Genomic DNA, 14,707 nt, shown 5'->3' on the forward strand with positions numbered 1-14,707 from the left:
TATTCTGTAGCATATATAGAAATACATATGTATATAGCACGCCTGTTCTAATTAAATCCTAACACATAATTCTTAAACAGTATGTGCGGGTTGAGGTTCGAACTCGCAACGTTAGGGTTCATAGCCTAGTAACATAACCACTAGACAAAAGAGTACTCTCTTCTCCGGAAGTTGTTATCTGGTTTATAATGTTACCACCACAATAGTCCCCCACCAGTGAGTGGGTAGAGTTTATCGCGCCAGTTATGGCGAGCGACGAACGTGATTATCGCGCCAAGTGTTATGGCGAGCGACGAACGTTGTTATCGCGCCAAGTGTTATGGCGAGCGACGAACGTTGTTATTGCGCCAAGTGTTATGGCGAGCGACGAACGTTGTTATCGCGCCAAGTGTTATGGCGGGCGACGGCGAGCGTGTGTGAGTGGTTGCTGTCGGTAGATGGAGCCACGACAGCTCACCAATGTGCAGGTTGGGGTTCGAACTCGCAACGTTAGGGTTCATAGCCGAGTAACATAACCACTAGACAAAAGAGTACTCTCTTCTCCGGAAGTTGTTATCTGGTTTATAATGTTACCACCACAATAGTCCCCCACCAGTGAGTCAGTAGAGTTTATCGCGCCAGTTAATGGCGAGCGACGAACGTGATTATCGCGCCAGGCGTTATGGCGAGCGACGAAAGTTATATCTAATAGAAAAAATTATCTAAATGAGGTAAAGAATACTTTTATGCAGTTTAATAGATGTTCTGATGATTAGAGAATTTTATAGTTTTGCTCAAATGCTCGGTCTTACGTCATATTTTGAAAAATATTCTTGACGCATTAATATTTTAAGTAAAAATTAAGATCCATTCTATGGTGAATAAAACTGAATGGATTATGAAGATGTGTATATTACTATCAATAAAAATGTGCAATTCAAACCAATTCTAACGTCTAAAAAATGTACCAATTAGCACCCGGAATTTTTTCGTAGTTTGATTAGTCCAAAATTGTGAAATTATTGATTATCCTGAAATCGTGATAATCAAAACTTATTAATAACTATCAGATTTAGTCTCAGAAGTTAGAAACTCTTTTTATTTAAAAGTTGGAGTGTCAAGAATATCTTAATGAATATGATTATGCCGTATAAAATTTAGACTTCAGAATTTTTTAAAAATCACATTTATTTATTAAAACAAAATAAAATATTATTATTTACATTATTTAAATGTTTTTCAAAATAAAGCTAAAAATTGAATTTTTTGATGAATTTAAAAATTTTTTATTGGATAATTCTTCGTGATATTGCATAAATTATAAAAATATTCTGTAATGCACATAAGATTTCAAAGCTGAATGATTATGTTTTCTGTATCCATATTTTTAAGAAACCTGTCTAGTTTCAGCAAAAATTCATTATTTGAAGAAAAAATTATTATTTGAAGTTTAAATATTACGGGAGCTGACAGAAAATTAAAGAAACACATAGTACAAAGAAAATAAAGGAGTAAGGCTTCTATAATAGTATAAATTATATGAGTATAAAAGTTAGGAACATAAAAATATTTTGCTGAACATTCATTTTGGCGAACCAGATGGTCGCCAACGGCGGATAGTATAAAATAGGGTTCTTTAAGTCACTTAGAATACTTTCATGCTTATACTGAAAAACGTGAATTCTTATATATAGGTAGATCAACTTGTTGATATGTTTTATCATCCGTTAAATTCGTTTTTGAATAGACTTCGTACTTTAGATTTTAATCCATTTGGAAAAATGACAACTAAATCATGACTCATATTTCGCAAACACATTGCCATTTCGCTTATTCCTCATGCGATAAATATAAATCTAATAGGTAAAATTTATGACAAATTAAATGGCATTAGCCAGCACATTCTTTGATAAATAACTCTATTTCTTTTTTTTTAAGTAAAAAGATAATAAAAGTCTTTTTACTGGTTTTTATGCTGAAAAAAACATGCGAAATTCTCTCCTCTAAACTTTCTGGCATATTCTCTAATAAAGGTGTTATTCTAGAGAATGCCTTATGTGGCATTGGCTTATAATAGTTACGAAATATTAACCTTTCGTGTCAATTTAGCAATTTTACTAAGTTTATCTTGTGATTCTTGGCGAGTTTTTGGCGATTAATCCCTGTCATGCGGTTAACAGTATTCAAAAATCGAATTTGTATTTTAGACGGGTTTCTCCATCCGATTGAAATGAAAATTTGACACAAAACTGCACATGTAGTCACAAAATCTCATACCTAATTTGATATATTTAAGTCACTGCATTTTTGAATTATAACGTTTATATGCTTTTGAAAGTACTGACCGACAGATGGTCAACCCCTTATTGGGTTTGGCTCAAAATTTGATCGATGTCTACACTGTAAATGTTGTGGCGGTTTGGAATGAGCGAGGATAGAACCTGGGACCTTGTGGTTCGCAGTCCAGTAACATGACCACGATACAAAAGCAATTGCTCGTGTAGCGTAGTTGTTAACTGGCTTGTAAGCTTTCACTACAATGTTAAATCTGTGTGCCGAATTTTATCTATCTAGCTCTTTTCGTTTTCCAGTAATCGTTTTTATTTGGTATTTGAACAGCCAGAATCGATAGACTTCCACTGAATAGATTTTGCTTAAAATCTGTTAGAAATCTACAAATTTGATGTATATATTAGATTTCATTCGTCTAGTTCAAAGTGTTTTTGTGTTATCTCTTACAGATGGACAGACAAACAGATAAAATTCCTAAATTGTGTTTTTTTGAACTCAGGAATGTCTAAAATGTAAAGATTCGTCAAAATCTCGAATTCGAAGTTTTTGATGACTACAATACTTTCTTTGTACTTCGTGTACGAGAAAATAAAAATAATTTAGTTCGTTTTTCTCGGAAACAATTATTTTAAGCCGTCGTCAAATTGCTGCTGTTATTTTAACGAAATTCTTCTTTGTTTCAGAAAAGAATTTGGGAAAAGTAAAAATATTGATCCTATCCAGATGTTTTGCTTTCTGTCATATGGTTTTCCAACCATTTCTTGGCCATAATATATATGTTTTCTTCTGGTAAAGGCCAGTACGGAAAAATTCGTTTTTTTAGATTTCGAACTTTTATATTTTGGCTTGGAAAAATACACAAGAATATCCGGAACTGTTTTTAGTGCAATTGCCAGAGACATACATGCAATACAAGAATTGACATCCTCTTATATTGTTGAGCAGAAAAACGTTAATAGTGAAAAAAAGGAAAATGTAAAAAGGAATAACAACTTCAAATTTTCTGTAGGAAGAATTCTAAAATTTTGTTGTGTAAATAAGCAGAATTTTGTCAATTTATTAAGATTAAAATTCAATTTTATGAATATATTTGCTGACAGGACAAAACTGATGAAGATTCATATATATATTCAATATTTTTTCGCGATCCACTGAAAATCGACTCGAGATCCTGTTTGGAGAACTTAGAGCAAGTAAGTTTTTAACACCAAATTCATAAATTTCTATAAAAAATTTGGATTAAATCCGTCAAATGCAAGACTTACTGACTGTCTGTGTATGCATATATGAACATAACTCACAAAATCCTAAGGATGAAATTTGATGCATAGAATTATTGGTGAATTCTGAATTTTTGACTGAATCTGTCAAAAGGATAATCATTTGTTGATCTGTTTATTCACGGATATATATATAAAAAAATGCGATAACTCAAAAATGCAAAGATTTAAATAAAACTTGGTATGTGAGCTTGTGACCAAATGTGTAGATTTGAGTCAAATTTTCGAAACAAATCGATGGAAAAGAAAGCATCCAAAATACATTCTCATGTTTAACCATTATTTTAAGAAGCACTAAACGCATCATACTGCATCACTACATATGGAAACTGGAGGCAACGGTGGCATGGCGGTAAGATCTCGGCTTCGGAACCGGAGAGTTTCAGGTTCGAGAACCAATTCCACAGAAGAACCATCGTGTAAGCATGTGTGGTGCACGTTAAATCCATCGGGGCCAAACGTCCTCCCGCTGGCATGGTGTGGTGCGGAAGTTTGGAGATGGTGTGCCAGCTCCGGTGCCGCCCTCGTCATCTGACCGCGGCTCAAAATTACGAGGGTCCGTTCCAAAGTAACCCCAGTGATGCTTTAAAACGGGACGTTAATATAAATAAACTAAATGTATTGAAACCGGGAAGAACGAAACACGATTCCTGACTGCCATGTATTCTGCTAATTCATCGCCCCTCTCACGTGATACGTACAAGAGACACAGAGGAGGATAGAGTTAAATTAAGTCTCATCTGAAAGCAACACTAAGGCTATTTTGGACGCATCCAGGTCCCAGAAGAAAGTAAAAAAATGAAAGAAAAAAAAAAGCGCCAGATTATTTAAGCTTATGAGAAGTTCGATGAGAAAGCAATCCCGTTAATTTAGAAAGCAATTCTTGTCCAACTCAAGAAAATGTACTTTTCTTTTTTAAGATATTTCACAAAAAGATTCAGGTTACACCGGAAATTGTATTTTTGTGATTTACAACGAGTGCGACATATCTTTATCTCACTAAGATAACCGTTTGAGTTACAGTGTCAGTGCACTTTTCCTCAACCTAAGTGTTATAAAAAAATTTTGCAAAAACCTTTAGCACATTTTAAGTGTGGCTACAAAGGCTGCTTTGAATAGGGTTTAGTATTGAAGGGGTTTGACTAATGTTGAGATTATAAAAGAAGATTTCAAAAATAAGTTTTTGGCCTAGATTGTTCCATATTATTTTGTTTAGAGGGTGGAAACAATCTAATAAAGTGGTATAAGGTTATATATCTTTCCTTTAATATCTGGAAAGAATGTTTTGACAGATGCTGATTGGGCTGGGATAAATCTTGATTGGTCGCAATCTTGGTTCCTAGACAGCTTGTAGATGTCGATTTCAAAGTCAAATATCCAGGTCATTATGTGTTAATGCCGGCAACTATATAGCACATCACAAAAGTTCGTGCAATGAAATGATATCTAGATATTATTACTCAAATCTTCCGGTAAATGTAGTCCAACAACCTGATAACGGAAAACGACGTTTTATCATATGAATATTTTTAAAAAATATATGAAGCTCAGGTAACAAAATCCCAACCAAGATGTATACAAAAAACAACCTTGTAGATATTGTTTCAATAATTAAATAATAGTAACATCACTATCAAAATGCCATAGTGTCTAACAGCTTATCAGTTTACCCTACGAACCAAACAGAGAAAGATTAATCCATTTAAGTACTTCTGACATTTATAGCTTTCTGACAAGGAGTTTGAGGTCACATGGAATTCTCCAGAAGAATCAACTGATCTCGGTTCTTAAAAGATAGATTAAAGATATATGGATATCATTCCTTTTTGACGCCAAAATAGCCACATTTTTAGGATTAATTCGGATTTAGGATTAATAGAATAAATTATTTTAAAAACTACGGTGGGCCTGATAGAAGATCTAAACGGGATGTAGTTTTGTCTATTACTCTTGTATTGTATCGAAAAAAATTACAATTTTCTTAAATTTATTCACATTTTTAAAACCAAGTTTTTGTTGTTTATTTTCCATTAAAATATTTTAATAACTGACAAATATGAGCGCAATTCCATTTTGTTCTCGAATTATTAATCTCTATCAATAATAAAGACGATTCAATTTTATTGTTTTTAGACTGACCTTCTTTCTGTAAATTGCGTGATATAAAAATCGATATGCTTAGAATGCAACAGTTGATGAATCCAGCCTAAAGCTTTACCAGGCTACGATGATTTGAACTAGAAGTTTGAAATGTAAGGAAATTTTGCTGGAAACAAAAAGGAAGAAGGAGAAGAACCTAATTTGCATACAACTATTTTCGCAAAAAAATTTGTTAGAAATCTGCTAATTTAGTGTAAAAACCGTATACCAAATTTCAACCATCTAGCTCAAAGCTTTTTTGAGTTATCCTTGTTACAGACAGACAGATGGACCTTTTCCAAAAATGTGTTTTTCGAACTCTTGGAGGAATAAAACGTGGAGAGTCGTCAAAATCTCGAGATAACATATACCAAATATCCATCAGAACATAAACAAAATTTCATATATCTAGCTCACTGTGTTTTTGAGCTATCGTATTCACATACAATAGAGCGAACGATATCCCGCCGTCTAAAATTTCAAAGAAATGTCCTTTGTGTAGAAGCCACTCACAAACCCATCCATCTAGTTTGTCGTAAGACAGATGTAATTTCAAAATTGTATTTTTTGCTCTCAGTGAGTTTTGAAACTTGGAGAACTGTCAAAATCTCGAAAGCGAATGTTTTAACGGTTGCAATGCTTTCTCTTCTTATATTTCTATCAAGTGGAGCTAGAAAATAAAGGTACAATTGCAAAATATGTTACACCTCCCCCCCCCCTCCTTAATCTCTTTTCTTTTCCTGCTCTCCCTCGGTGAGGTGGGAGGGGGGGGGAGGGGAGTCATCACAAATCGGAGGTAGATTTCCGTGAAGTAGTTAGATTTTCACTTCCTTGGAGGACAAAGAAGTAGTGGTATTGCCTCGTTTCGGGTTCATGGCCGCTGATGAGCCCTCCACTTTCTGAGAGCTTCTCGCATGTGTTTCTTATAACGGGAGTTATTATACGTTATCACATATGCCGAAAATATTATTCGTGGTGGCCGGCTCATGCAGCTCACTATGATGCCTCGGCAGAATGGTGGTAATTTTTTATACTATAGTTTTAGTTTACTGAGATTTTTAAAACATTTTTTACTAATTAATTCTTTTATAGAATCTGCATTTTTGCATCTTTTGTTCCATTTTATTTATTTACTAGCTGTCTTTAGCGACTAGCTTGTCCTCAGGAAATATTGGTTGCGTTTATTTTCAATTAAATATCTCATGTACAATTTGATATTCATAATTCCATCGACAAAGTATTTTTGGGATTCAAATTGTGACAGACATTAAAACCGTTCCGTTTTAAAGACCTTACCCCTGTTCTGTTCTGTTTCTTGATGTTACAGTGCAGTTAAAAACTTAATTACTCTATTTACCCGTCTTTTACTAGCACTTTGTCTTTCACTTTTTTATTCTACATATAAGCCGCGTTAATAATAAACACATTTTTTTATTCCCTCAGCTTTTAACAGTGGAAAAATCATGCGATTAAATAATTGATGATTGGTTTAGTTATATTAACGTCCCGTTTGAAGCAACACTAGAACTATTTTGGGACGGACCTCATAATTTTGAACCGCGGTCAGATGACGTGGACGACGCCTGAGCTGGCACCCCCCTCTCCACACCAAAGGGAGAACGTTTGGTCAGGACGGAACGTGCAACAGACCCCCTTACACGACGGTTCTTCGGCGGAATCGGGTCTCGAACCTGAAACCCTCTTGTACCAAAGCCGAGACCTTACCACCAGGCCACCGCGGCCTCTTAAATAATTGATGAAACAATGAAAATAAATCAATTATTACTACGGCATTGAAATCTGTCTTTGAAAATAATGCGAAAGAGTATTTTTTTTAAAAATTGTCAGAATACAGAATAAAATTTCGCGATAACTAAATTGGTATCATTAAAGAGGAATTTTTCTTTAAAAAAATATTTTAAAATAGCGCAAGAATTAATATTTTTTTTAAATTAATATTTTTGGAAGTTATAACAAGAAAACGTCTTAATCTTCTTCCTTTTAATTAATTAATAATTATGATTAAAATTTCAACAAAAATAACTTTGAGATATATATTTGCATCTTTCTATTTGTACCAAATTTAGTAGCTCTAGATGAAATGGTCAGGCCTTCAGCGAGTCAAGAGACAGACAGACACACATTTTTCTTTATTATTAGCGAAGATTTCTATATTTGATTTTATCTTTTCCTTACTTCCCATAGGGTCCATGGCGAATTTCAGAAAACGTAGTCACTTGGCTTAAACCCTTTGTTCAAATATAACGAAGATGAGGTCTGATCATACCAATTATACATATATTAAATATGACATGGGAGTAAAACTATCTTCCGAGTTATTAGAGAAAAGGCCGATTATTTCCATTGGGAATACGAGATATTTAGTGGAGGTATTTCAATATATGGTACAGGCAATGCTATTGATGCTTTGAATTTTTTGTGGTATCATTTTTACATTAAAAAATTTAAATTTTGTTTTATGGTATATGTATATTTTAATAAAAATATAATTTGCTATTGCACATGATAAAGAATTATTTTTATTCTTATTTATGCGGTTATATTTTTGAGAAGTGTAATTTTAGAGTTATCATCCTACTTACAAGAAAAATTTCAGGGGAACTGTCTTGCTACCACAATTTCTAATTAGTTTAATCGAAACTTTTAAAAAGAATACATGTATACTTTGAAAAAAAAATCTGGTAAATTAATAATTGAGAAAAAAACACCCAAATTTCATTGCTTTTTCAGTCATCTTTAAAATGACTAAAAAAAAGGGAAAAGAAATCCATACTGGCAATTGTTTTTATCTTTAAATATAATTTATTAACGCCGAATGTGTTAATGATATACACCTTTATAATTAATAATGTTACCAAAATTAGAGATATGCACACATTACTAATTAAAATTCATTAAACACAGAATATAAAATATGGAAATCAATTTTTGCACATTTTAGCGGCAGCCGATTATTTTCCAACTGGGAAGTTAAAATATTGATTTGTTTACATAAGTGCAACAAATATAGGTCGTTTTGAAAGAATGAATTTTTTAAAACCATGCAAATATCAATGAACTGTTACAGAGCTGAAATGAAAAAAATGTATATTCATATTCATGTGTTAGTATATAAACTACATTCAATCTATGTAATATAAAACCTCATTAGTTTTCATGAATTATTGTTTTTGCTAAAGTAAACAAACAAACAAAACGTTGTGAAACATTCACGAAAGCCGTTTGTTCGGTAGAAATAAAGGTGTGTTTTGCTTCTATTTATTTTTTTAAAGTTTGTATAATGTCTAGAAAACGTCTGAATGAATAACTATGTCATTCACAACGATTAAAAAAAAAGAAAAAAGAAAACAACTAGCGTGCATTACTGTAGAACAATAGCGCAAAATAGCGTTAAAAGAAAAAGCAAACGATCTACTTTTTAAAAAGCAAACATTCTAAATAGGCAGACAAAGCAACTAGAAATTTTAAATATTAGGGCTTATGAGAAGAGTTTCTCAGGATATTGAACTATCACGCCACAAAACATGTCCCCTAAGGGCACCTCTGAGTCATTTGAGGAACCTGCCTGTGATGGAAGTTCGCTTGCTCGTTTTCTTTTCTTCCGCAGAAACAAATAACTTCAGTAAAACCTCATCAGAAAAAATTAAACACAGAAAAAATTAGTAAGAAAATTAAAACTATAAAGAAATCGTTTCTTCAAATTCTCTGTCAGGGGTAACGTTAGAATTTTTTTTGTTTTGTACTCTATAAAAAAAATGAAAGAAAGAACAACAGAATACATAAAAATAAGAATTTTCGGCCGCTTGGTCGTTCTCTATGTTGTTGCCAGGCTGGCTGGCACAAGGCGTGAATAGAGGTCTCCCAGCCGCTGAGAACGAAGCTCGAACCTGATTGGTCCGCTTGCTTCGTTTCGTCAAACCTCGCTTGTTGTCAGGGTGTTTAATCCATTTCGCTATACCAGCTGTGCGTACGGACAGCGCACAGCGTATTTTTGTTCGTCCGCTCTACGGAGTGCTCATAATTTTTATAGTAGAGCTTTTCTTTTATTTTTGTTGGAACTTGCCTTATCGTTGTAGGGAAAAAAAATAACAAGAAAAACGAGTTCACCAATTCCGATTTCAAAAAAGAGGACTTTGGTATGTATTCTTTTTTTTTACAACTTTTTTAGTAAAAAAATAACATTGAAAAGATGAATGAATGTGTTAGTGTTTATTTCTTCCAAAATTATGTTATTCACCAGTGTTTATATTAGAAGATAAACACATAAAAATATGCCAGTTTCAAGTGGGTTTTTTTAATGACTTTTTATCGTATCATTTGTTTAATTCTGAAATGAATATACTTAACCGAGAGATTTGACGCACTGCGTGAAATTTATTGAATGATGACCCGTTAGATCGCGAGGTCAGGTGGTGTTTTTTATCGCTTTTTTATTGACATCCGAGGGAGAAATGTTTGTAAACAAGACAAAAACCTGAAACGGCAGAAGCTCGATTTTTGCAATTCGTTTTGTTTCGGTTTCCGTATGAATCAAGACATGGGGTTAGCCATGGGATACTTGTTTTGACAGTCGGCCAGTTTGAGGGATTGCATACTGTTATTTTATTCCCAAAGTAAAGTAATAGGTAACTTTACAGGGGTAAAATAGAAAATGCGGCAAGTTTGTAATGGATGGATGACAGTGGCAATGAAAAGAATGTGTGTGATATTAACTGCCAAATTATTTATTTGAAATAAATGACGTTATTTGGAGTTATATCAACATAGATATACAAAAAAATTATATGTTTATTATTAGATGTAAAATGTTGTTTAAATAACTTCTTATTTAAAACTGATACAAAAAGGAAGGTAGATAGTTTTTTAAAAAAATATTTTAAAACAAAATATATATGATCAATTAACTTATAACTGTATTTAATAACAACTTTAATTATAACTTTTGATATTCAAAATTAATTAAATATATTAAACTTACAAAGTTTGCTGTTTAGTTATTCAGATAACAATTTTGATAACAAAATTTTAAAAATAAAGTACTTAATATTAAAAATATTTAAACAAATCTATTGTTGTTTTAAAATTTAAGCAACGTTATTAAAAGAAATCTGGTATCTCATGCCCATGAATAGATATGTAATATTTAATCATAAATTACAAGTGTATTCATTAAAATAATAATGACGGATTGTAAGAAATAATATTCTGTTTCTGTAAATAATTATTTAAGATTTTGATGTTGAATTGAAGAATTTCTTCAGTAATTAATTTTTGAGATTTTATCATTTCAAACCAGACATTAATCGGCATCTTTATTTCAGAATAAAGTTTATTTAGGACTTCAAAGTTCAGCTGTGATATTTACATATATACATTTAGTAAATATAATTGTCTTAAAATGAAACAAAAAAATTACAGAATTTTTTCATATACAAAATAATATATTTATTTTCGAATTTTTATAAAGCAATTGTTATTATAAGTATTAAATAAATATAATAAAACTGAAAATCCAGAATTAGTTTAATGAGACCTCCTATTTATGATCCCTTTTGATAATTTTATAAATCTAATTTTATTTAAAAATTTGGATTTTTCCTGTGTTATCAAAATTTGTCTTGGAAATTTTTCTGTACTATTTGACATTTTGATAAATAAAAAAAGCTTAAATATATCACCTATATTATATTAATGTGTTACTTTTAAACGTTTGTGCAAATGTTTTTATAATGTCAATGGGAATTGTCAGATTATTTTTGATGTTGAAAGCATTGTTCTCATCATAAATTTTTGCTAATGTTCCATGTTCATATATTTAAAATATATTGTGCCGTAGATAAATTAATAAGTAAAAACACAAAGCCTAATTTGTATTAATATCCAGTCACTTTCTCTGTCACAAACTTTTATTTATTTTAGATGAAAATTATTTATTGTCTGAATATAAACAATTTTTAATATATATATATTATAAATGTTCTATCTTTCCATTAAAAAATTTCTGAAGTTGACAATCTGAAGACACAGTACATCCAAACCATTGTTTAGATTTGGACTATTTTGCTCATCAAATTGTAAATAAATGCAATTTCATTGTTTTTCCTAGATATTTTGTATACTTAAATATTTTTCTATTAAATCTCTGCTATCATCAAAATTAAATTTTCCCCCTTTTGTCCTGACATTTAAATTTTATATAACAATAGGTATTTTTATCATGAATATAATTGAAAATAAGTATTGTGAATTAAATTTAAAAAATTATTCTTATAATTTTATAAATATAATATGCAGTATCTGTCAATCATCTAAAATATATATTTGTCATCTTTGCAATAGATTAAATGATTACTTTATAATTTCTTTGAAAGAAATATTGGGAAGTTTTAAGATATTGGATGGAATATGTATGTTTATTACTTAAAAAAAAAGAAAGAGAGAAGCAACTAGATTTTTGCAAATTATATGATATGGTGTATTTGATTTTTCAAATGTTTATTGCTCTTTCATGTGTAAAAAATCTGCTTTTCTTTCTTTTTTTAAAAAACTATTTTAGTTATTTTATAATATTTTTATTTTGTATAAAAAAATTACTTTCTAAGTATTTTTCATTGTAAATAATAGCATTATTAATTTTCTGAATAAAATAATGATTAATAATAAGGATATTTTTTTGGCTGAAAAGCATATTTTTTAAAATATCATAGATTTTGTATTAAATTGTGAATAATGAATTTTTATTTTACAGATCCAGCTATGAATGTTGTCAAAAACTGTATGCAGATTCATATGACTTTTAACTTTGTTACATGACATTCAGTTTGGCCTGATTTGTGACCTGTAGTTCCAAAAACTGATTAAATCTGTAAGTATCTTTCTTTTACTTTTGTTGATGAAAAAAATTAGTGAATAATCTATAGTAAGCTATAATTGATCAATTAAGAAGAAAAAATTGAATGAAATCAAATTATTATTGTTTTAAATGTATAGTTTCATTACACATAATCTTGATTACTGGTATTTAAATTTTGAGCATAATATTTTAGTTACTTTTAAATATTTTTGGATTATATTTATAATATTAATTATTAAATGATGACATAATGATATATTGCTTAATCTTTTCTTTGATGTCAAACTGGAATTCCCATTGGTTAGAATACCTTTACTGAAAATTTAATCGTATTTATTTATGATTGCTCAACATGATAGTTTTTGTTACATGAATTATTGTTATTGTGATTTACAAAAGAATAGAAGAGGAGAAAAAACCTTCAGCTTTTTAAGCCACTGTGAAGAATATATTTACTATTAAACTACTACATCAAAAACTTTATAAAATGTGATTACTTTTAAGAGCAAGTAATGAAATAAATGAAAAATATATGAATGTTTAAAATTTATTAATATGTTTGTGTTACATTTATTTAATTCCTTTTTTAAGTACATGATTATGAAAGTTTTTGGTATAAAAAAAAATATGTGAATTAAAAATGGTTAAAATAAGATCTTAAAATATTTGTTAAAAAATTACAGTTACCTTTTTTTAATATAGATTCTTCAATACTTCAAATTTTATATGCATCTCTTACTGCATGGAATAAATAAGGTAACTTGTTTTTAATGTAAAATATTACATTAACAAAGTTGATTGAAAGTTGTATGCTTGATAATTCTAGTGCAAATATGGGAATGAAGGGGACTTTTTTGTTTGTTATTTTCTTTCTTTTGATGATTAAATACAGAAACATTTCATTTATAATTGTAAAAATCTTAATTATCAATCTTGTTTAGCAATCTTTAATATTTTAAGAGTAATAATAATTTCAAAAATTAAAATGTCTCTTTAAAAGCAAGATAACATATCAAAATCATTCCTTTTTATTCTGTTTTTAACTTTGCATTTGCTGGAGATATACAAATATGCATATGCATTCATTTCTTGTTTTTCATAATCATCATTGCTTTTATTCAAATTCTTAGTAATGATTAAAATAATCCTCATTATATTAATTTACACACTAGATTTGAAAATGATATTTGTGCATGTCATATATGTTTGTTTTGCCTCTTAATTATGTAATATGTTCACTATTTCATATTTTAATTATTACTTTTCTTGTAAATGATTTTTTTTTGTATTTAAATTGTATCCTCATATTTTTAATTATTGAAATGTTACACTAGAAAAAAATTCATAATGAATTGATTTTATTACATTAATATTAACACTTGATTTATCATTCCTTTTTTTTCTCTTTAATGTAAATATTCAAGAAAGAGAGATGATAAAACATTTTAAAAACACTCTAAAACTAATATATCCTATGTATATGAGGGAAAGTATTTAAATTTCATCTTAAAAACTAAGCACTTTATAAGTATTTTGAAATAAAAACCAACCAATGTAGTAGTTTAGATTAAAGAACTATGTGTTGTAATGAAATTCTCTGTTCTCTAATTTTATGTGCATAGAATATCACCAATTATTGCTGAATGTTTTTTACTAACTTTGAAGTTAAGTTTTTTTTCTTTCTTTGCAAATTTTTTTATGAAAAATATTTCTGTAGCATTTTTACTACATATCTAAAACTGCTTTATTAAACTACAGTTGGCTGTATTTAAAAAAAAAAAAAACATTACAGTCATTTCATTAAAACATTAATTCCTTGAAAGTTAAGATCATAAGAAAACAAATGTTGGATATTAAAAATCTACTAATTTTCTTAACTGTGCAAACAGTTTTTTCTGTTTCTTTTTAAAAATTTTGCTATCTAATTTTTAAAATTGTCAGATTTATCAATATCTTTTTTGCAACTCATTCTGTTTCATTAATAAAGAAAAGTCTTTGATATGCTAGTTGAATAAGCAGGAGCATTCAATTTCAGCTATTTTCTTTTCTTGCAAAAAGATCAAGAAATTTTTTTTTCTGTATGTCATTGGCAGCATAATAATTGGAAGATCAAGTACAGGGAAATTTTTTTCTAATCTTCAGA

The 14,707-nt window shown here is 29.8% G+C and overlaps 1 protein-coding gene across 6 annotated transcripts in view; it reads left to right on the forward strand.

Moving 5' to 3' along the window:
* Window positions 1–14,707, forward strand: part of LOC129981182 (uncharacterized) — a 100,247-nt gene that overhangs the window by 81,225 nt on the left and 4,315 nt on the right. For 2 of the 6 annotated variants that reach the window (XM_056091908.1, XM_056091907.1), the window contains exons 2-3: window positions 12,460–12,576; window positions 13,267–13,320. In XM_056091908.1, coding sequence (XP_055947883.1) covers window positions 13,291–13,320 — 30 coding nt within the window. In that variant the 5' untranslated portion in view covers window positions 12,460–12,576; window positions 13,267–13,290. Of the gene's footprint in view, window positions 1–9,610; window positions 9,848–12,459; window positions 12,577–13,266; window positions 13,321–14,707 lie in introns of those variants that run through there. The other 4 variants (XM_056091912.1, XM_056091910.1, XM_056091906.1 and 1 more) reach the window with 3 other exon arrangements.

This window comes from Argiope bruennichi, chromosome 8, assembly GCF_947563725.1.
Source record: "Argiope bruennichi chromosome 8, qqArgBrue1.1, whole genome shotgun sequence".
Lineage (NCBI taxonomy): Eukaryota > Metazoa > Arthropoda > Arachnida > Araneae > Araneidae > Argiope > Argiope bruennichi.